An 18,996-nucleotide genomic window follows, 5' to 3' on the forward strand; every position below is an offset into this window, starting at 1 on the left:
CATTCAACTATTATTATAAAAGCGGTATAAACATTGCTTAAGTATTAGAATACGTAATAGTTTAATTTTAGGCATTTTAAAATAAGATAATTATGTAAAGATTAAGACCACTGTCTAGTGCTAAGCCTTTGCAGAATCCATATGGCTTTCCCCTATTGAACGTTTTGGGGACATGATATTCGTTTTGACAGCTCCTTTCCAATTTTTCCGATTATTTCGTCATCTTTCAGACTTAGATTAATTTTTTTGTGCGGAACAGATTTTGAAATAGTTAACTATGGATGCTAAGCAAGTTCGTCAAACGTTTATTAACTTCTTCAAAGATAAATATAAGCATTTATATGTACCATCATCATCTGTGGTACCTCACGATGATCCTACCCTACTTTTTGCTAACGCTGGCATGAATCAGGTATTAATTGAAACATTTCAGGCTTTTTTAAGATCGAAATGTAACTCCTGATTATGTTATTCAAGTTCAAACCCATATTTTTGGGAACAGTAGACCCTGGTAGTGACGCTGCTAAGTATGTTCGTGCAGTTAACACCCAAAAATGTATTCGTGCTGGTGGAAAGCACAATGATTTAGATGATGTTGGTAAAGATGTTTACCATCATACATTCTTTGAAATGTTGGGAAATTGGTCCTTTGGAGACTTTTTCAAAGTAATTTTTTTTTATTTAATGTCTGCGTTGGGTATTGTTGCTTAATGACTTAAAAATTGTAGAAAGAGATCTGTGCTTGGGCTTGGGAACTTCTTACTGAAGTTTATAAACTACCCGCTGATCGTTTATACGTCAGTTATTTTGGTGGTGATCCAGAAACTGGATTAGAACCAGATTTAGAATGCAAAAATATTTGGAAAGATGTTGGGTAAATGGCAAATTTTGTTTTCCCATTTGGAGCCAAGGAGTTTGAATGAAATTTGTGATTATAGAGTTCCCGAAGATCGTATTCTTCCATTTGGAATGAAAGACAACTTTTGGGAAATGGGTGAAACTGGACCATGTGGTCCATGCTCTGAAATTCATTTTGATAGAATTGGGGGTAGACAAGTTCCCCATTTAGTTAATGCGGATGTTCCGGATGTTTTGGAGATCTGGAACTTGGTGTTTATTCAATTTAATCGGTGATTAAAAACTGTCATTATTTTAAGCTCCATTAGATTCGAATATTTCGAGCATTTTTATTTTAATTAAATAGAGAATCGGATGGATCGTTAAAACCACTTCCCAAGAAACACGTTGATACTGGGATGGGTTTTGAAAGATTGGTATCAGTTATTCAAGAGAAATCTTCAAACTATGATACTGATTGTTTCATGCCTATTTTTAAGGCCATAGAAGAAGTAATCTAGCGTAATCAAATATATTTAAAATATATAATACTGGAAAGAAGTTTAAATTTATTATAATTAAAAATGTAGGCTACAGGATCTAGACCATATTCTGGCAAAGTTGGTAATGAAGATGAAGGAATGGTTGATATGGCTTACAGAGTCGTGGCTGACCATGCTAGAACTTTAACTATTGCACTAGCGGATGGTGGCAACCCCGATAACACTGGGAGAGGGTAAACTACAAAATTATTGGCAAACAACTGCTTATAAAAGCATTTTCATCAATATTTGATTAACAGATATGTTTTGAGAAGAGTTCTAAGACGGGCTGTACGTTTTGCCACTGAAAAACTTAATGCAAAACCTGGAATGTTTGCAAAATTAGTTCCAGTTGTGATTGAATCATTAGGAGATGTTTTCCCTGAATTATTGAAAGATCCAAACTCCGTAAATGACCTTTGACTCTTCATCCTTTGATTTGAAAAGAGTTTTAAAGCTTCTATCAATTCAAAATCTTCTATCAGATCATGGATATAATTAATGATGAAGAAACACAGTTTCTTAAAACCCTTTCAAGGGGTCACAAGTTATTGGAACGCACCATAAATAAACTGGATAACTCTAAAATCCTACCAGGGGAAATTGCCTGGAGATTGTACGATACTTATGGCTTCCCTGTTGATTTAACTCAACTTATGGTTGAAGAAAAAGGAATTACAATTGATATGCAAGCTTACGAAGAAGCTAAGAAGCAAGCTCAAGTTAGTTTCAGACTAAATTACGTAGATTTATATTTAAGCGTATATTTCTTTTAATAAAACAATTTTTTACAGATAATGTCACAAGCTAAGGGTGAAGGACAAGAAGACAATGTTAAATTAGATGTTCATGCCATTGCTGAACTTCAAAATAAATCCGTTCCAACTACTGACGATTCCCCAAAGTACAATTACAAATCGGTTGATGATAGTAAAGATGCAAAATATGGTATAAAAAAAAATTAGAAATCTTAAATTTTTCTTAATTATTAACTTAATTAGTATGGAAACCTTTTTTATAACAGAATTTCCATCCATTACTGGAAAGATCTTGGCCTTGAGGCACAACAAAGCATTTGTTCAAAGTGTCTCTAATGACCAGGAATGTGGCATCATTTTAGATAAAACATGTTTTTACGCTGAATCTGGTGGTCAAATTTATGATACTGGTTACATGATTAAAGATGGAGATGATGTTAGTTTTAATTTTCACATTTTATAACTTAATTAGCCTTATTCCTGATCAGCGCCACCTACCCATAGCGGCGACTTTGAGAACTACTGTAATCGGCAAGCCAACCAGATGTCGCTAAAATCTGGTGACGTCATTTTTGGTAAGACCCCGAGAGTGCCCATCAGTGACGTCACCAGATTTTAGCGAATTCTGATTGGCTTGCCGATTACAGTAGTTCTCAAAGTCGCCGCTATGGGTAGGTGGCGCTGATCAGGAATAAGGCTAATTGTCTGAATTATATTTGTAATTTAAAATAAAATTAGGATGTGGAGTTCACAGTTCGTGATGTTCAACTTCAAGGCGGTTATGTAGTTCATATTGGACGTATTATTGGAACTTTATCAGTTGGAGATCAAGTTAAACTGTTCATTGATGAAGAGAGGAGGAAACTGGTTATGAATAATCATACTGGAACTCACGTACTTAACTTTGCACTCAGGAAGGTTCTCACTTCAGAAGCTGACCAAAGAGGCTCTCTTGTTGCCCCTGATAGGCTACGTTTTGACTTTACCAATAAAGTAATGTTTTCATCATACTTTAAGTTGTAATCCTTATAACCTACTTAATTCATTAAAGGGTGCCATGACTGTAACTCAAGTCAAAGAAGCGGAACTCGCTGCTAATGCTCTAATCTCTAAAAATGATGCTGTTTACGCGAAAGACTCTGCCTTACCACAAGCTAAATCCATTCAAGGACTTCGCGCTGTCTTTAATGAAGTATTTTATTCAGATATTAAAACAAATTAAGCCGGGTTGTTTTAACTAATGCGCAATTTCAGACATACCCTGACCCTGTTAGAGTGGTTTCAATTGGAATTCCCGTAGAAGATCTCATTGCAGACCCAACTGGTCCAGGAGGCTCTGTAACCTCCGTGGAATTTTGCGGAGGAACTCATTTAAAGAGAAGCGGTCATATGGGAGACTTTGTTATCTCCAGCGAAGAAGCTATTGCTAAGGGAATCAGGAGAATTGTGGCCTTAACTGGACCTGAGGCTTTAAAAGCCATTAAAAAGGCCCAACAATATGAAAGTGACGTTGGAAAGATAAGGGATGTTCTCAATGATAAGAATAGAAACAAATCCGAGAAGGAGATTGTTAAGGATATAGTTCAATTGACTGAGGATATTTCCCAATCAAATATCTCTTATTGGAAGAAGGATGAACTAAGGAATAATCTTAAGAACTTGAAGAAACAATTGGACGAATTGGACAGAGCTACCAAGGCTGCTGTTTTGCAAGAGGTTGTTGAACAAACTAAAACTTTGATCGAGGAACAGAAAGAAAAGCCTTATCTTATTCACGAATTTAAAGCTGGATCTAATGCTAAAGTACGAATGACTTTTTGGGCCTTAGTTCTTGATCTTCTTAATTACATTAATTTCTTTAACAGGCTTTGGATGCTGCTTTAAAACAAGTTAAAACCTTGGCACCCGAAACTCCAGCAATGTTTTTCAGTTGTGACCCTGATTCTGGCAAAGTTATTTGTCTTTGTTCCGTCCCTAAAGGCGCTATCCAGAAAGGTTTACAAGCCAATACATGGGTCAATGAAGTTTCTAATATCATCAAGGGTAAAGGTGGAGGAAAAGGAGAATCGGCTCAGGCTACAGGGACCAATATTGCAGCCATCAATGAAGCTTTAGAAGTAGCTAGATCTTTTGCTAAATTGAAGCTTTCATAGGTAAAGAAATAGTCCTAAAACAATTAGCCTTATTCCTGATCAGCGCCACCTACCCATAGCGGCGACTTTGAGAACTACTGTAATTGTCAAGCCAACCAGATGTCGCCAAAATCTGGTGACGTCATTTTTGGTAAGACCCGACTCCCCAGCACTGTAAGTGACGTCACCAGATTTTAGCAACATCTAATTGGCTTGCAGATTACAGTAGTTCTCTAAGTCGCCGCTATGGGTAGGTGGCGCTGATCAGGAATAAGGCTAATTAAGGTAATTTAAATATGTCCGTTTTTTCTACTGTTGGGATTGAAATTGGCTACTTTAATTATTTTTAACTCAGTTTATGTTATTAATTAATTAAATTAATTAAAATAAACACGCAAATCAAGTCGATATAAGCTATGTTTATTAGCTTAATATATACAATATATTTTTTATTTTAAATTTTGTACAAGATAAAGGGGGGGAATTTGGGAAATCATCACTAAACGCAAATTTTGATCAAAAAGGGACGTTCAAAATTTGACTAGAAGTTAACCATTTTTTACACCAACCAGTTCTAAAGGTTAATTAATTTGAATTCCACTATGGAATGAAATATAATTAAAAATAATCACATTGATGCCAAAAAAATAATGCCCATCTTTACATAAAGCTTTATTAATTTATTTATCTTTGTTGATAAAGATATATATATTTAAATATATTAAACATAGAGGACTAGGAAAAGTTGAAGGTAGGCTAGTACAGACCAGTAAAATTATAATAGGTTTAGGAAATTAGGTTATACCCTAATTATTTTCTTTAAAAACTACAGGCAAAGGCAATTGGGATATATACTTTTATATTCTTATACCTCTTCTAGAATTATTAATAATTAATAATAATATTTAAACTCTCTTTTTTTTTAAACCAATGAACCAAAGTTTTTACAGTTTCTTTAGCCAATATACATTTCTGTAAGATTTAATTAAGTTTTATTAATTTATGTTAACGGGAGGCGGGGGTTGTTCAGGTATCATTGAAGTGAAAAATGAGGTGAAACAGTTCCAAAAGAGTTGCATAGGAGTAGGTTCCGGCCTAACAGCATGGTGTAGAACTTCAAGTTCCGCGTCCATTAACTGTTGAATTTCTCGAATTTCTTCCTATAATTCAATTAATTTTTAATCCCAATTAGTATTAGGATTAATTCTAACCATATTTACCTGAACTTGAGCTTCATTTTCAACTTCTGGTTGGGAAACATTGGGTGATGAGACATTTTCTTCGTTATCTCTTGATGACACATTTTCACGTTCTTCTTGATGAGGTCCAGCTTCATTTTGATTGGCAGCTGCCGCTCTATCTTCTCTATTGGCTTCTTGGTTTTGTTGACCCGCAACTGGTCTGGGACCAAACCATCCTCCTTGATACCTAAAATGAGAATTATTTCTTTCCTTATCCATCCGATTAGACCTAGCTCTTGTTTTCACGTTTTTCTTACATGTAAATGAGTATAGATAATCCAAAAACGACCATAAAACGTGACAGAGATGAATAGAAATAGACAACTGAGAATAGAACCACAGCTCGACAAACTATATAGAACCAATCAAGCCAATCTCTTTCCCCAACTTCATCCTCATCTTCATCCAAAACCGCTCCACCCTGGGCATTCATTCTTATATTTGGATTTGGAACTGGAGCTGGCCCCGGGTTAACATTCGCTCTAGGTACATTAGGAGCTTCGGGAATTCTTGGCGCCTGAGTGAAACCGGGAGGAGGAACTGGGACTGGACCAGCAGCCGGTGTTAGACCAGGACTGGCCATGAAATTGGGATATGTACCAAAGCCCCCTGCCATTTGAGCACTGAAAAATGTTTGAATGATGAAGATAAAAGTGCTATTTGATTTTAAGGGGGTTTTGCGTCTTTACTTTTGCATTATTTGAGCCATGTACTGAGCGTAAAACTGTTGCATGGCTGCCATTTGTTGGGCAATCATTTCCGGATTCATTGGAGCTCCAGCTGCTGGCATTTGAAACTGATTGAAACCGGGTGTATGGCTTACATTGGCAAAACTAAAAGGAAAAAGTTTTTGCGATCAGTTTATCAGGGTTCATACAACTTTGGGAAAACAAAATTTCCCTGAGATTTCCAGGTTTTTTCCCATATATAGAGTTTCCTATGGAGCAAATGTTAACGAAGGAGGGGGGGGGGGCAAATATGACTATTACATAATCAAAGGACATCCCCTTATCTCTAGTAGAACCAGAGTTACGAGCCTCCAAAGTTTAGTGTAATGTTAATCCTATGGAGGTTATGTTTATGAACATTTTGCTTAATTACTCGGCCCCTAAAAATTCTAAATTTCCCTGATTTCCCTGAATTTTACTAAAACTTCGAAATTTCCCTGAATTTTCCCTGAGGTTTTTGTCAACTATATATTTCCCTGATTTTTCCAGGTTTGTATGAACCCTGTTTATCCAACAAGGATGATTAGGCATTTTTCTTACTTCTCTCCGTTTTGTCTAACTCCTCTATAATGTAAGGAGGTGCCAGGAGTTCCTTGTTGACTAGTTGTATTTGTATTTGTAGTTCTGTCATTTTCATAATTTATATTTCGGGAAGGACTATTTGTCATATTACTCGAGGCACAAACAAGATGAAGGGTATGTTTTTGGCCAGCTTCCTAAAATTACGCGATACTGATTAGTCTAACATTAATTGAAAAACAGTACACTTTATATAATGTTATTAAACTGACATGTTTCAAGATATCTTTTAATTGTGAATTATCCACCAACATTTGTCCCCCATAAATTAATTTTTGGTCTTCAATTTTCTATAACAACATCATTTACATAATTATATATTACATAAGATTATGACACCCCACCCAGAACAGTTTAAAATTATTTACTTACAGGATTATTTGGATACACATTCGATAAGTGAGTTTTAAGCTGCAGTACCGTCCAATTTAATTCACAATCTATGGTCTGATCCAATATTTTCTGATTGGGAGCTTTAATGATCACCTGGAACATGTCTGCTGACATTGTATCGTAGATATTTGGGATTTTCTCCAATTCAAATACGAAAGTATGATGTCATGAGGAAAACTGATGAAAAATATAAGGATTAAGTGAAATCATATCGCACCCTTGACACAAACAAACACAGTAGATGTAAAGTTGTAGAAAGGGAAAGCGGTTTTTTTATTAAAGAAGCCAACTTATAAGACCTAGGCTTAGCGATTTTAGGATTGTTTATACATTGCATAAATATTAAAAGGGTAAATAATTTACGCAATAATGAGGTAACAGGTTTTAGTATAAAATTTAATTATTACTTACATAAATAATTCGTTAAAAATAATTTTATTCGGAAAAACTACAGCTATTCCGTCTTTGGCTTATTACAGATACATATCTAACAAATACATTACATCATACATCATCGTAAGATTCGTAACACAATATTATCCAATAACGAGCCGCGTAGGATGTGGTGGATTCTCATTGGTTACCGGCGTCCGGTGTATGACATCACAAACTCAAGTCTCACAATTTGATTTTTGCTTGTCGGATGCGGGAGGACTTGCAATCAAGAAATACGCGTTATTATTTTAATTAATTTTGATTCAGTAATAATTCTAATATAATTTGTTGGTAAATTGTGAGTTTATGTTACGGGAAATGTAAGCTTAAGGCCTAAGCTCATGACAACGAGGAAAAGTCTTGTGAATTAACGTGGAGGTTTCAACTCGACGTTTTAGACACGTTTGGACACTCAAGATTTTATCGCAATCCATCAACGAAATTATGATGACAAACACTTAAAGAACAGGTTGAAATACAACATAATGAAGTAAGAAATGTTTATTATTAATTATATTGTTAAAACTATGTAGTTTTGAGGGGATGGGGTGCTGTAAATATACTGGCCAGAACTGGCTTATAGTCAGTTGTGACGTCAGATCCAAGGTTAAACGTCACGAGTCTGCCTTTAGCAATGGGCGGCCATGACAGTTACCGTTTTTCTTTATGGGAAAACATCATGGGTGACGTCACACCGGCGCTTCTGACAGCACTCTATTCTTAGTGCTAAAATGGCTTCAGCAAAGGCCCTCTTTTAGAACATGCTCATTTCTTGAATCACGTTGACAAAATGATCGTAGTTGTCTATAATTCATACAGTTTAGATACAATTATATGATCTTAATATATATTAGTATTTCGACAAACCTTTTATCAACTTGAATGGATGAAATTGTGATTTTGTCAAGTAATAGTCGACTATGCGAATACTGATAGCTCTTCCACGTGAATACCACAGTATTATAAGGTCCCAAATTAATTTTACTGCTAATTAGGTAAGCGTACGTATGCCCCGGAGATATTTTATGAACTCTGTAAGCCATAAATACGTAGTTATTGACGTCATAAACAAAAATTAGTTATATAATTACTTCCTGCTTAGCTGTATTTTAACATCTGCTTCATCAGAGTCACTTTGAAATATCAGAAATCCTTTCCCAATACTTTTATCCGAATTTGGTTTTAAATCCAATATGACGTGGTACTGGTAGACTAAAGAGATGTTTAAACTAGTAGATCATAAAAGAAGAAACATTCATACCACAAAATGGTTCCTTTGATGCAGTCTTAAGAAAATAGGCCTTTGGTTGGGTTGAATTCCAGTTGGGCACTGTGTGGTACCCCATTTTTAAACAATTTTGACCTTCTGACCCGCAATCCCCACATTTTCCATCCTCAAAATCGTCGTAATTGTCGCAATATACGCCAATCATTTGACAGAAAGGGTTGTTAATTGATTCCAAGTAAAAGAGGTAGGATCTCTCGTGGTCGCAGGACACTGTATCTCTAGAACCTTCATTCCAAAAAGATTATAGAGTGGTACTGAGAAGGGAGGAGCTACGGGAACGTGACGTCAATATTGGGGGTCTAAATTGTATTGCTTAAGCTGACGACTTCCAATATGGTCGCCAAAACCGAGGTAAGAGATAGGAGGGTGTGACGTCACGAGAAAATTCGTGGTAGCAGACTATAGTCCTTGATGGGTGGCTGCCAAAGTAGAAAATAGACTTACCCGGAAGTAAGCCAAGTAGTAGAAAAGTCTCAGCCCGAAAGTCATCGAGGCATCCTGGTTGTTGAATGCCACCATTAGGAAAGAAATCAACGTGTCCACTAAAGTCCACCGTTCCAATCCCTTATTTGTTAAAGTAACCAGTTGTAGTGTTTTGGTTAAGGATTTGAGGCAGTTAATTACAAACCAATTGGACTAAACGTTGAAGCATCCGTGTGTATCACGTCGACAAACAAGGCATCAGTAGGATCCAATCTTACTTCAATATCAGTTCCTTGATAGTAAACTCCCGCTGGATCCAATCCTATAAGAGGTTTATTTATAATTTTATATCCTATTGTCCATGCGGTTAAATTAAGTACTTACCGGATATTCTACCAATTCCTGGTATTAATGCCCCAATATATCCCCCCAAATGGGCTCCTAATGAGTGGCCAATTATGTGCACTGAATCCAATCTCAGTCCTCGATGTTTCTGAAATACCCCGCGTAAAGTTTAATCTTTACCTTTGACCTTAATTAATCGACCTCACTATCAATCCTTTGATAACTAAAGCGATTTCAACGGCCACGGCTCTAGTATTAGCGACAGCTTGTTCGTAGGGAAACCTATTGCCTTTAGTCCAATCAACCACAATTACGTTGTAAGGACCATGTAATAGAAGTTCATTTTTCATGTCCTGTTGGGGGGTTTAAAAGGCTTTAATTTCACCCTTAACCTTTCAATGGCAAGTTCAATTACCAATATCCATGGCGCGACTCTAAGCATATCGAATAATCCATGAAGAATAATTTTAGTGTCCAAATTAGGGTCGAAAAATGAAGTAATTAAGCTTTGTGGCTTATCCCATTGTAGTAATTGGCTTAATCCGGTGTTATTTCTACTGTAATACAGACATTTAACGGATAATCTGTCTCGATCGTAAGGTAGTAGACTTATTGGACGGATTTTAGGGTGATAGAAAGGCGGACCATTATGAAAACAGCCCAAAGGGCCGAGACACTTCCAACGAGTCACGTGTGCTGTGGGGAAGGGATTTAATTACATTGTTTCAATTAAAGTTGTTACTGTAGCAACATTGTTTCCTAATTATATTTTAATGACTTTAATAGCGAGATGTTAAGTTCTTCCCTATTTGAAGATTGCAGATGCCCACGGGATAAAGTGAAATTATTTTATTATTTATATTTTTTCGTGGTTTCAAAAAACTAAGGATCGGTTATTAGTCCTTTTTTTCCTATAGCCATTTTTTATTAATTTAACTGTCATTCTGTCAAACATTTCACATTTTTTGAAAGGGTGACCCCCTTTTATTCAAAAGGTTTTATGGGAATTATAATACATTTCCGGGTTAAATATTTTAAATTAAACCCCTTAAAGATTCTGGTTTGGATAAATATAATATATTTTTTAATATATTAACGCCTCTTTTGGTCGCGTTGACTATAAGCTTTCCGGTTTAGGTTCAAACGTATCAAATAAACCCAGAAGTATATAATACTTCGGGAGAAGTGTACCACAAAGCGGTGTAAGTGTGACTTCATTCTTCCCAATATTCGGAGCAAGGTTACTAAACCGAATCACATACGCGATAAATAGTTCACTCATCATTACTCTATTAGCGCTTAACTATTTGGCAATACGCGTTCGCGGATTTTTGTCCCACCCCAAGACGAGGTTTTTGGTTTTATTGCTTGTGATTTAGTGCCAAACAATTATAAAATTCACCTTACGGTGCGATGAGCATTTGAAGTTTGAAGAGCGGCAAAGCAAACTAAAAGGGTGAGCCTGGGAAGAATGACGTTACATAACTAAAGTATTAAGAGGATACAGAGTATCATCCTTCTTCTATTATCCCCTTCTGGTCATATATTATGCGTAATTTTGCAAACCACAATCTATTCGTTGTACATAACTTGGGGAGTATATAATATTGTATTAATTTCACTTTTAAGTAGGGCCTTTTTTGACCTCAAGTCTAATAGAGCAAAGTAGATAGTGAAAAAGGCAATAACAAATTTAGTTTAATTATTGATTTGAATAATTTCTTTGATGTTGCATTAAAACCCCACCCAAGACACACGTTAACCCGAGCTATAACAAGTCATAATTTTGGCTGTAAAAAAGGCACCGTCTTAATGTGGACATACAGGGCTTAACTTAGATTATAAACAATGGTTTCCTCAGAGGAAATAGACCAAGGGGGATAGCCATTGTCCGGTGAGACTGTCCGAAGTTGAACCGCGTCTCGCTACAAGGCCAAAGCCATAACCATTACGCCATGCCTTCATTCACTTAAGTTAAGCTTCTCCTAAAATTCTAAGCTATATTTACCGAGTTTCATGACCCCTAGAGTTCAAATTTCGAGAAAAACCAACTATACCCAGCCCAAATACCCATTCTACAACCCACTAACTTTGCATGAATACTAAACCTACGCAGATATCTTATTGAAACTTAATACATTTTATTTAAATAATTAATGAAAATTACTTACGTTTATTATGAAGCGAAATGACATAATCCAACGTGTCAAAATCAACCAAGGATGATAATCTAGGAACCCGACCTGACCATTGGTCAAACGTAAAAGCTAACCCTACTAGGCAAACTTGTATATATAATATTATAACTGAACCCCGCAACTTCCTGACCATTTTTGTTGTTATCAGATCATATAACTGATTTGTAAACATTGAACAACCAACTTATAAGAGTCCATCCAAATGGGTTTTTAGAAAACTTGAAATCGTTCAATATTCCACTTTGACAAGTGGGCCGGTCCTTTTTACTAGGCCATAGATTAACTTTCTAAATTTTTCCCTGTTTATATTTCATCCCTGTTTAATTTTGCAATGGAATTGAAACTATCGCCGATTAATACGTTCGTTTAAAATAGCTATAAACGCGAAAGTATAGTCGCGGAAAACATGAAATGAACTTTTTTTTTTAAATTCGCATAACACTTAATCTTAAACATCTTTCCGCCTTTATTGATTCCCGCCTCGACTAGGATACCTTTTAACAAATCTAATGTGTCACGAAAAAAATAAACAGCCGCAAAACTTTTGTCTGTACCTTAATTGGAATTCCGGTTTTAATTTCTTTAAGGAAATTAATTAGGAAATCAACTTATAACTTACATGGTGTTTATTATTTTATAATTTAATATTTACATACATATAATTATAGATAATCTTTAATTATTTACACTATTCTTAATTGCTCTTGCTTTAAATTTTATAACGTAGTGTATCCACTCCATTCTTAACCATCCTCGATTTTATTCTTTGGTATATAATATTATATCAGAGATAGATTTAATTTTAGAAGTAGGAATGGAGAACGGTTAGTATTTACTTCAGTCCGTCTCATTTCCCAGTATAGAGCCCCTCCCTCCAACACGTAACGAAAAGTTTAAATAATCTTATAGTCTCACTTAAACTACGTTTTGCTAACGTTGCTGACGGGGACGGCGAAAAATACGTAATTCCTTTTTACCTCTGTCGCTATGACCAGCCTCTTCTTTCATACCCCTCCGTCCCGTGGAACCCCGGGGGTCCGGGACTATGACGCGCGCCCACATAACTCTGTTCTCCATTCCTACTTCAAAAATTAAATCTATCCCTGATTATATATAATATTTTTATTAAAATTATAGAACTTGTAAAAACAGTATATTAACAGACTTTTTAATGCGGCAATTCATCTTCGAAATGTATTTATGAAGTTTGATACTTCATTTTCGCTGTTGCCACAAGAGCAAACATCTGAGAGATAGCCGGTGCATCTACCAATACTAAACCCACTATCGGAGCAATAATTGTAACACGTGGCACGGTCGAATGGGCATCCATTATTGCCTCGTGTGACTGTATTTAAATTTTATTTTTGCAATTATATATGTTATCTTTAATTCTCCCATATTTATTAGTTTATTTTCATCACTTACATGAAATTTGAATTGAAATTACGATCAGAAATCCTAATCCCCATGTTAAAGAGCCTTTGAAATTCATGAGTTTTATCGTGGGATTATGTTTGTTGATGATGTTTATGCGTCGATCAGCTCACGAACTCAGTTGGTTTAAGCAGCGAAAACCAGAGATTAACTGTAAATATTTGCGGTCCACAACAGTTCATTTATAGGTCAGGCGAACTTGCAAACTGTATATAAAACTAGGCCTAAACCTAGAAAAGTCATGATAAATCACATATTAACGATCTACCATATCCAAGGGTCCCTGGATGTAAAAGCGAGGGATACGTCACTAAATAATAACAATTCACTCTAATGTTTCGTCAAATTCATCCAAATTTAGCGAGATCCAATTAAATTTAATAGATCTTTTTCAAAAGTCGGGGGGGGGGGGTGAAATAGAGCCTGGTTGTTTACAATTAAGATATTTCTTCAAACAAAAAGGACAAAATTTAGTGGACTGGTATCTTTGAAGCCTTTTCTAGCGTCTTTGCTTCCACATACCGTCCGAATTTCAAGTCTTAACTCTGTATCAATACTTTGAAAATGGTCTTTTGAGGTAGATTTATGTATTTGAAAATTGATTTGAAAGTTAACACCGAATTTGCACTATAGTGATTAACCCCTCGTAAAAAGGTTTCATTGCTCAACGTGCCTTTGAGCTACTTTTTTCAAAATTCATAATAAATAATAACAACTATTATCAATTATTATCTCAAATACTGGGAATATAGAAGTTCAGTTTGTCATTTTGCAAATGAGAGAATCAAGGTTCCTACCTTTTGTGTTATGCATAAAAAGCAATTTACCAGAAATAAACACACGTGCTGTGGTTTTGATGTTTGATCAAAACCAACACACAAACTGTCGAATGCGGATACAAAATTTGCGCCGTACATGCACGTGCAGTGACGTAAAAGAGCCCGTTTAGAGTTTGTTAAACCGTGCTTGCGATGCTAAATAACTAGGCATATCGTTAATATAAATCGCTTCTGCAGCCCTCACTGATATGATGCAGGTTTTTTACGGAATTGTTACAGAGCTATCAAAGGCAAATATGGAAAGCCATAATTCCTTTAGTGCCCACAAGAAGTGATACTTAGTTTATTAGGGAGAATGTATAAATTCGCCACATTTCCAGCTTTATCTCCAGTCCAAAGGTGGGTCCGGAGTTAATCCCCGCCGTCTCTAAATTACAATCAGCATCTCATTGGTTCTTGAAAACTCGCGTCAGCGCGACGCGAATGACGAAAATTACGTATCTTCCGACTGAGGAGAGGCGAAATAGCCCGGCCTCCTTTTACGCCCCCCCCCTTGTATTTTGAAAAGGGGACTGGAACTATGGCGGGCGAATACTTAGACATCTTATAACTTCTCCCTAGTGAACTAGGTATCGGTTCTTCTCTAGATCCCCTAGTATACCGTGTTGGTTATACGAGACAACGACGTGAATCACGTCACGCGTCACCACTGTTCTCGCGCTACTTACTGCCTCAGTCTGTGTTCTTTCTATTTGCACCTGATGATACGAATTAAATAGGCCTTTTCCGCCTTCTCTGTTACAGCCTTTATTGCATGCACAACTGTAAAAGTGGTATATTACCATACAATCCAGGGCAAATCATGCAACAACATGGAGTTAGTTGAAAGGGTTTAATTTACAATTGGGGATATCGTATAAAAAAGGGTAGAGTAACATTATGCACACTTTGTTTAATTACGGTTTCCAAATTATTCCGGAAATTTCATTAAAAATAATCATTCATTAAAATATTCGAGTAATCCTTAATTATTTAGTACATCGATTAAATTTAGCGTCGACCGAGGTTGCAACGCGACCTTTTAAACCATCATCGAGACACAATTTAATTTCTCTGTAATTAATTAGTAAATTATTTTAGTGTTAATCGCAATTAAATTGTTTGCATAAAGGTCCATCGACACTTACTCTTCGTCTTCGATTAAAATTGGTTTAATTTTCAAATATTTTAAGAAAATATCGGCTTCCCCCGTTGGTTCGTCCGTTCTAGTTGTTCCGGGCTTTTGATAATGGTCTCCATCCCATTTAAAAACAGCGCCCTCAATGGGCCTTAGGTCAATGTGGGTACTTACTAAGTAGGTGTAAGTCTTATCAGGAGCATATAGCTGGTAACTTCATTGGTAATTTTGGTTAGAATCGAAACTACAACCTCCGCCTAAAAAAACCATTAAATGCCATTGAACTTCGCTTACCCGCCTGTACCCAGTTTAAATTGCACACTAGCGTTACGTCCCACTATGAGTAACGTAGCTCGTCCTTTAGTTAACCAACCAGCTGCGGTTTCCGGGACCATGGTATTAATCGTGATGCGATATTGAAATTCTGTGTTACGGAAGAATTTATTATTAAACAGTTTAAGAAATCATCTAGTGCTCTAGGTCATCCATGTTTGCCTGGCTTTGAAACATAATAGTACAAGTATTTGAGAAATTTGAACTTGAAAGAAATTAAATGCGGCTTATTTTCAATTTTGGCGCCAGATAAATTAATAAAATTTAGAATTAGACTTGGCTCCTAGGGCTACTTAAATCGAAGGATAGGGGGGTGCAAGCAGGGATAGATTTAATTTTTGAAGTAGGAAAGGAGAACGGTTAGTATTTACTTCAGTCCGACTCATAGACCACCCAGTATAGAGCCCCTCCCTCCAACACGTAACGAAAATTTTAAATTATGTTATTGGCTGACTTAAACTACGTTTTGATGACGTTGCTGAAAACACGTAATTCCTTTTTACCTCTGTCGCTATGACCCGCCTCTTCTTTCATAACCCTCCGTCCCGTGGAAGGGGGTCCGGGACTTTGACGCGCGCTCACATTACTCTGTTCTGCATTCCTACTTCTAAAATTAAATCTATCCCTGGTGCAAGTCAATTTCTGAAGCTCTGTGTTGACTTCGGATTTGAAATTTTGGAATTTGGTTAATTTCTATATCTTACGGCAATAATTTTTGACGGATCCCGTTTTGAAATAATAAACTTTGTTAGTATTTGAATGGCTCCAATAGACATCGGAGTCAATCCCCGCAATTAGGCACTTGTCTTTAGCTTCACTGCAGTGTCCGCACCTTCCTCTAGAGAAGGAATAGTAACTACCGCATTTTATGGCCACCATTGAACAATCTGGGTTTGTTATACTCTCCGTGAATAAATGCAAAGCTCGAAGATGATCGCACACGTTAGTGAATGCGTTCCTTCCTGAAAGATTAGGCTTAGCTCCGTAAATCATAATTTAAAGTAAAAATTCAGATTTAAATATATTCCTGGATTGTTTTTTATCTTACTAGTACACCCTGGTTGACTTTTGCCATTATTGGCTATAAAATCCACGTGACCAATTTCTTCCGCAATTCCCAGTCCTAATTAAATTTTAATTATTAATGAACTGAATTTTAAAAATCCGTATCAGTGTTAAGGCATTCTTAAGCCTAACCAGATAAGATGGTTTCTCCGGAGTTGGTATGAATTATATCCACAAAATTAGCGTCGGTTTTATCTAATGAAACTTCTTTGGGAGTTTCGGCGAAGAATGGACCGGCTGGGTCCAAACCTTTAGGAATTTTTGTTGTTTGTTTAAAATGGCATTAACTAATTAAGATTATTTAATTATACCAAGAAGCGATGCGATTTCTAGTTTACTAGGGAGAAGTTATAAGATGCCTAAGTATTCGCGCGCCATAGTCCCAGTCCCCCTTTCAAAATACAAGGGGGGACGTAAAAGGAGGCTGGGCTATTTCGCCTCTCCTCAGTCGGAAAATACGTAATTTTCGTCATTCGCGTCGCGCTGACGTGAGTTTTCAAGAACCAATGAGATGCTGGCTGGTTGTAATTTAGAGGCGGGGATTAACTCCGGACCTACGTTTGGACTGGAGATAAAGCTGGAAATGTGCAGGCGAATTTATACCTTCTCCCTAGAAAACTAGATATCGCTTCTTGATTATACCCACCAGTGATACGTCCTAAATTCTTTATTCTTTCACCCGCATATCCACTAACATGGGCCCCGAGGGAATGCCCGATTAAATGGAAATCTTGGGCATTTACGCCCGTATTGTTCTATGGTTTGACGCCAGTTAATTTTTATTATTAACACTAATTTAATTAATAAGTAAAGTAACTTACAATAAGTGACTGAATAAGTAAGGCTATTTCCGCTCCAACAGCCCTGGCGTTTGATACAGCCTGATCGTAAGGTTCCCGGTTAGCTCTGGCCCAATCCACAACTATTACATTATATCTCCCCCTTTGCAGCAAAGCCTCTCTCAACTATGGTTAAATACGCTTTAAGTTAATTAGGTTTTTAATACTTTATTAGACCTACCTTAATCCAATGATCATTTTGATATCTGTCCGTAAAACCGTGCACCAAAATTTTAGTTTTTAATTTAGTATTAAAGTTAGAGGCGTCCAGTTTTTCAGCCCAAATTATTTGGTGATTTTTATGGTTTTCGTTACTATATAAATGAAATTTTACGTCGAGTCTGGTTCTATTGAATGGAAGAAGGGTGACTTGACGATTGTAAATGTTGTAAAAAGGGGGTTCGATCTTGAAACAACCCAAAGGACCCAAACATGTTGATAAATTTGATGCACCTGAACATTACCAAAATAAACCCCCGAAAATATTCAGTTTACATAACCGTATACAGGGTGTTTCTGATAAGTCTAGCATAAATTAAAAGGGGATGTTATTAGGGAAATCGATTTTGAGTCGAAAATTTAACATCTATCTCCGTTTTGTTGACCCTAAGGGACACTGTTTTTCAAGTTAAGGTTGTCCAGAGTATTTTACGGATGGCCCCTTAAATTTAGTTAAGAAACTGATTGTTCCAATCCGCCACCATCTTAAAAAATGGCGCCCAGAAATGTAAAAAATCTTCTCTGTACAACAAAGTCCGCGCGTTTCAACCGATTTCACAAATCTCTGGTTCCCTTTAACCTATAGACGAACTGAATGGTCCCTTGGGTTCGATTTGTTGCCATCTTTTTAAATGGCGGCCAGATATTTAAAAACCCTCCTTTATGGAATAATGTCCGCGTGAAAAGTAATAAAAAAATGCCCCGACGGGCTGACGGGCAACGCCGAGTGCCTTCGCTCCTAGGGTGCTACAAAAATATTAGTCATCAGTAAAATCTACCCATTCTTTATATCATTTTGATGGAAGTTCTGATTACACGCGAGTGATGCCGCGGGTAACAGCTAGTCAAATCGTAACTAGAAACCAGTGTCCCATTAGGGCAAACAAATTGTCATAGAAGTTACATTTTCGACTCAAATTCGTTCGTCCAAAGAACGTCTTTTCAGAAACACAATGTTTATTGAATAATTACTTACTTAATAAAATATTAGACAAATATGGTCCTAAATCGATACGGGACACAACTTGAGCTTCGCACAATAAACTAAAAGTAGTTAAGATAAGAAACACTGGAGCCAGTGTTGACCAGGCCATATTCCGAATAGTTTTAAAATACAATTCGAAGGTAATACTTTCCAGTATAGAAAGAACAAGGATTTTTTTCTTTTGATTTGGCCGCAGCAACCTTTACAGTCACGACAATATATCCTTAAACAATTAAAGATCAATCCATTATTGTCATAATAAC

The 18,996-nt window shown here is 36.4% G+C and overlaps 6 protein-coding genes across 7 annotated transcripts in view; 1 reads left to right on the top strand and 5 right to left on the bottom strand.

Moving 5' to 3' along the window:
- AlaRS (alanine--tRNA ligase, cytoplasmic) overlaps nucleotides 1-7,941 on the top strand; it is an 8,093-nt gene extending 152 nt beyond the window's left edge. Inside the window, exons 2-16 of one of the 2 annotated variants that reach the window (XM_089848678.1) lie at nucleotides 260-412; nucleotides 478-666; nucleotides 729-874; nucleotides 939-1,130; nucleotides 1,205-1,349; nucleotides 1,428-1,573; nucleotides 1,640-1,787; nucleotides 1,865-2,101; nucleotides 2,174-2,327; nucleotides 2,404-2,573; nucleotides 2,876-3,130; nucleotides 3,189-3,329; nucleotides 3,392-3,940; nucleotides 4,003-4,290; nucleotides 7,690-7,941. In XM_089848678.1, the coding sequence (XP_089704804.1) occupies nucleotides 278-412; nucleotides 478-666; nucleotides 729-874; nucleotides 939-1,130; nucleotides 1,205-1,349; nucleotides 1,428-1,573; nucleotides 1,640-1,787; nucleotides 1,865-2,101; nucleotides 2,174-2,327; nucleotides 2,404-2,573; nucleotides 2,876-3,130; nucleotides 3,189-3,329; nucleotides 3,392-3,940; nucleotides 4,003-4,290 (2,895 nt within the window). In that variant the 5' untranslated portion in view covers nucleotides 260-277 and the 3' untranslated portion in view covers nucleotides 7,690-7,941. Of the gene's footprint in view, nucleotides 1-259; nucleotides 413-477; nucleotides 667-728; nucleotides 875-938; nucleotides 1,131-1,204; nucleotides 1,350-1,427; nucleotides 1,574-1,639; nucleotides 1,788-1,864; nucleotides 2,102-2,173; nucleotides 2,328-2,403; nucleotides 2,574-2,875; nucleotides 3,131-3,188; nucleotides 3,330-3,391; nucleotides 3,941-4,002; nucleotides 4,291-4,624; nucleotides 4,683-7,689 lie in introns of those variants that run through there. The other variant, XM_089848679.1, reaches the window with a different exon arrangement.
- On the bottom strand, nucleotides 4,674-7,774 carry Herp (Homocysteine-induced endoplasmic reticulum protein). The gene is made up of 8 exons (XM_089848699.1): nucleotides 7,622-7,774; nucleotides 7,190-7,387; nucleotides 7,030-7,107; nucleotides 6,779-6,954; nucleotides 6,200-6,343; nucleotides 5,768-6,133; nucleotides 5,490-5,697; nucleotides 4,674-5,429 (listed from the first exon to the last, which is right to left on the bottom strand). Exons 2-8 carry the CDS (start codon nucleotides 7,322-7,324, stop codon nucleotides 5,265-5,267), a joined length of 1,272 nt encoding a protein of 423 aa, XP_089704825.1. The 5' UTR covers nucleotides 7,325-7,387; nucleotides 7,622-7,774; the 3' UTR covers nucleotides 4,674-5,264.
- Nucleotides 7,942-8,160: 219 nt separating the features above from the next.
- LOC149651673 (inactive pancreatic lipase-related protein 1-like) lies at nucleotides 8,161-12,183 on the bottom strand. The gene is made up of 10 exons (XM_089848698.1): nucleotides 11,873-12,183; nucleotides 10,117-10,397; nucleotides 9,908-10,054; nucleotides 9,741-9,849; nucleotides 9,562-9,678; nucleotides 9,378-9,497; nucleotides 8,907-9,158; nucleotides 8,737-8,857; nucleotides 8,513-8,677; nucleotides 8,161-8,449 (listed from the first exon to the last, which is right to left on the bottom strand). The coding sequence occupies exons 1-10, from the start codon at nucleotides 12,069-12,071 to the stop codon at nucleotides 8,383-8,385; spliced, it is 1,578 nt and encodes a 525-aa protein (XP_089704824.1). The 5' UTR covers nucleotides 12,072-12,183; the 3' UTR covers nucleotides 8,161-8,382.
- A 2,586-nt stretch (nucleotides 12,184-14,769) lies between these two features.
- LOC149651674 (uncharacterized) lies at nucleotides 14,770-15,773 on the bottom strand. The gene is made up of 3 exons (XM_089847110.1): nucleotides 15,587-15,773; nucleotides 15,303-15,506; nucleotides 14,770-15,228 (listed from the first exon to the last, which is right to left on the bottom strand). Exons 1-3 carry the CDS (start codon nucleotides 15,685-15,687, stop codon nucleotides 15,144-15,146), a joined length of 390 nt encoding a protein of 129 aa, XP_089703236.1. The 5' UTR covers nucleotides 15,688-15,773; the 3' UTR covers nucleotides 14,770-15,143.
- A 545-nt stretch (nucleotides 15,774-16,318) lies between these two features.
- Nucleotides 16,319-18,842, bottom strand: LOC149651675 (pancreatic lipase-related protein 2-like). Its single transcript, XM_089846967.1, has 7 exons — nucleotides 18,725-18,842; nucleotides 17,711-17,982; nucleotides 17,512-17,655; nucleotides 17,337-17,445; nucleotides 16,823-16,939; nucleotides 16,674-16,748; nucleotides 16,319-16,605 (listed from the first exon to the last, which is right to left on the bottom strand). Exons 1-7 carry the CDS (start codon nucleotides 18,840-18,842, stop codon nucleotides 16,319-16,321), a joined length of 1,122 nt encoding a protein of 373 aa, XP_089703093.1.
- Nucleotides 17,059-18,996, bottom strand: part of Nhe1 (Na[+]/H[+] hydrogen exchanger 1) — a 115,251-nt gene continuing 113,313 nt past the window's right edge. Inside the window, exon 14 of the transcript XR_016371303.1 lies at nucleotides 17,059-17,244. The gene's annotated coding sequence lies outside the window, so the exon portion shown is untranslated. The remainder of the gene's footprint in view (nucleotides 17,245-18,996) is intronic.

This window comes from Phalangium opilio, unplaced genomic scaffold (assembly GCF_054372755.1).
Source record: "Phalangium opilio isolate 3A_F unplaced genomic scaffold, DU_Popi_V2 ptg000082l_1, whole genome shotgun sequence".
Lineage (NCBI taxonomy): Eukaryota > Metazoa > Arthropoda > Arachnida > Opiliones > Phalangiidae > Phalangium > Phalangium opilio.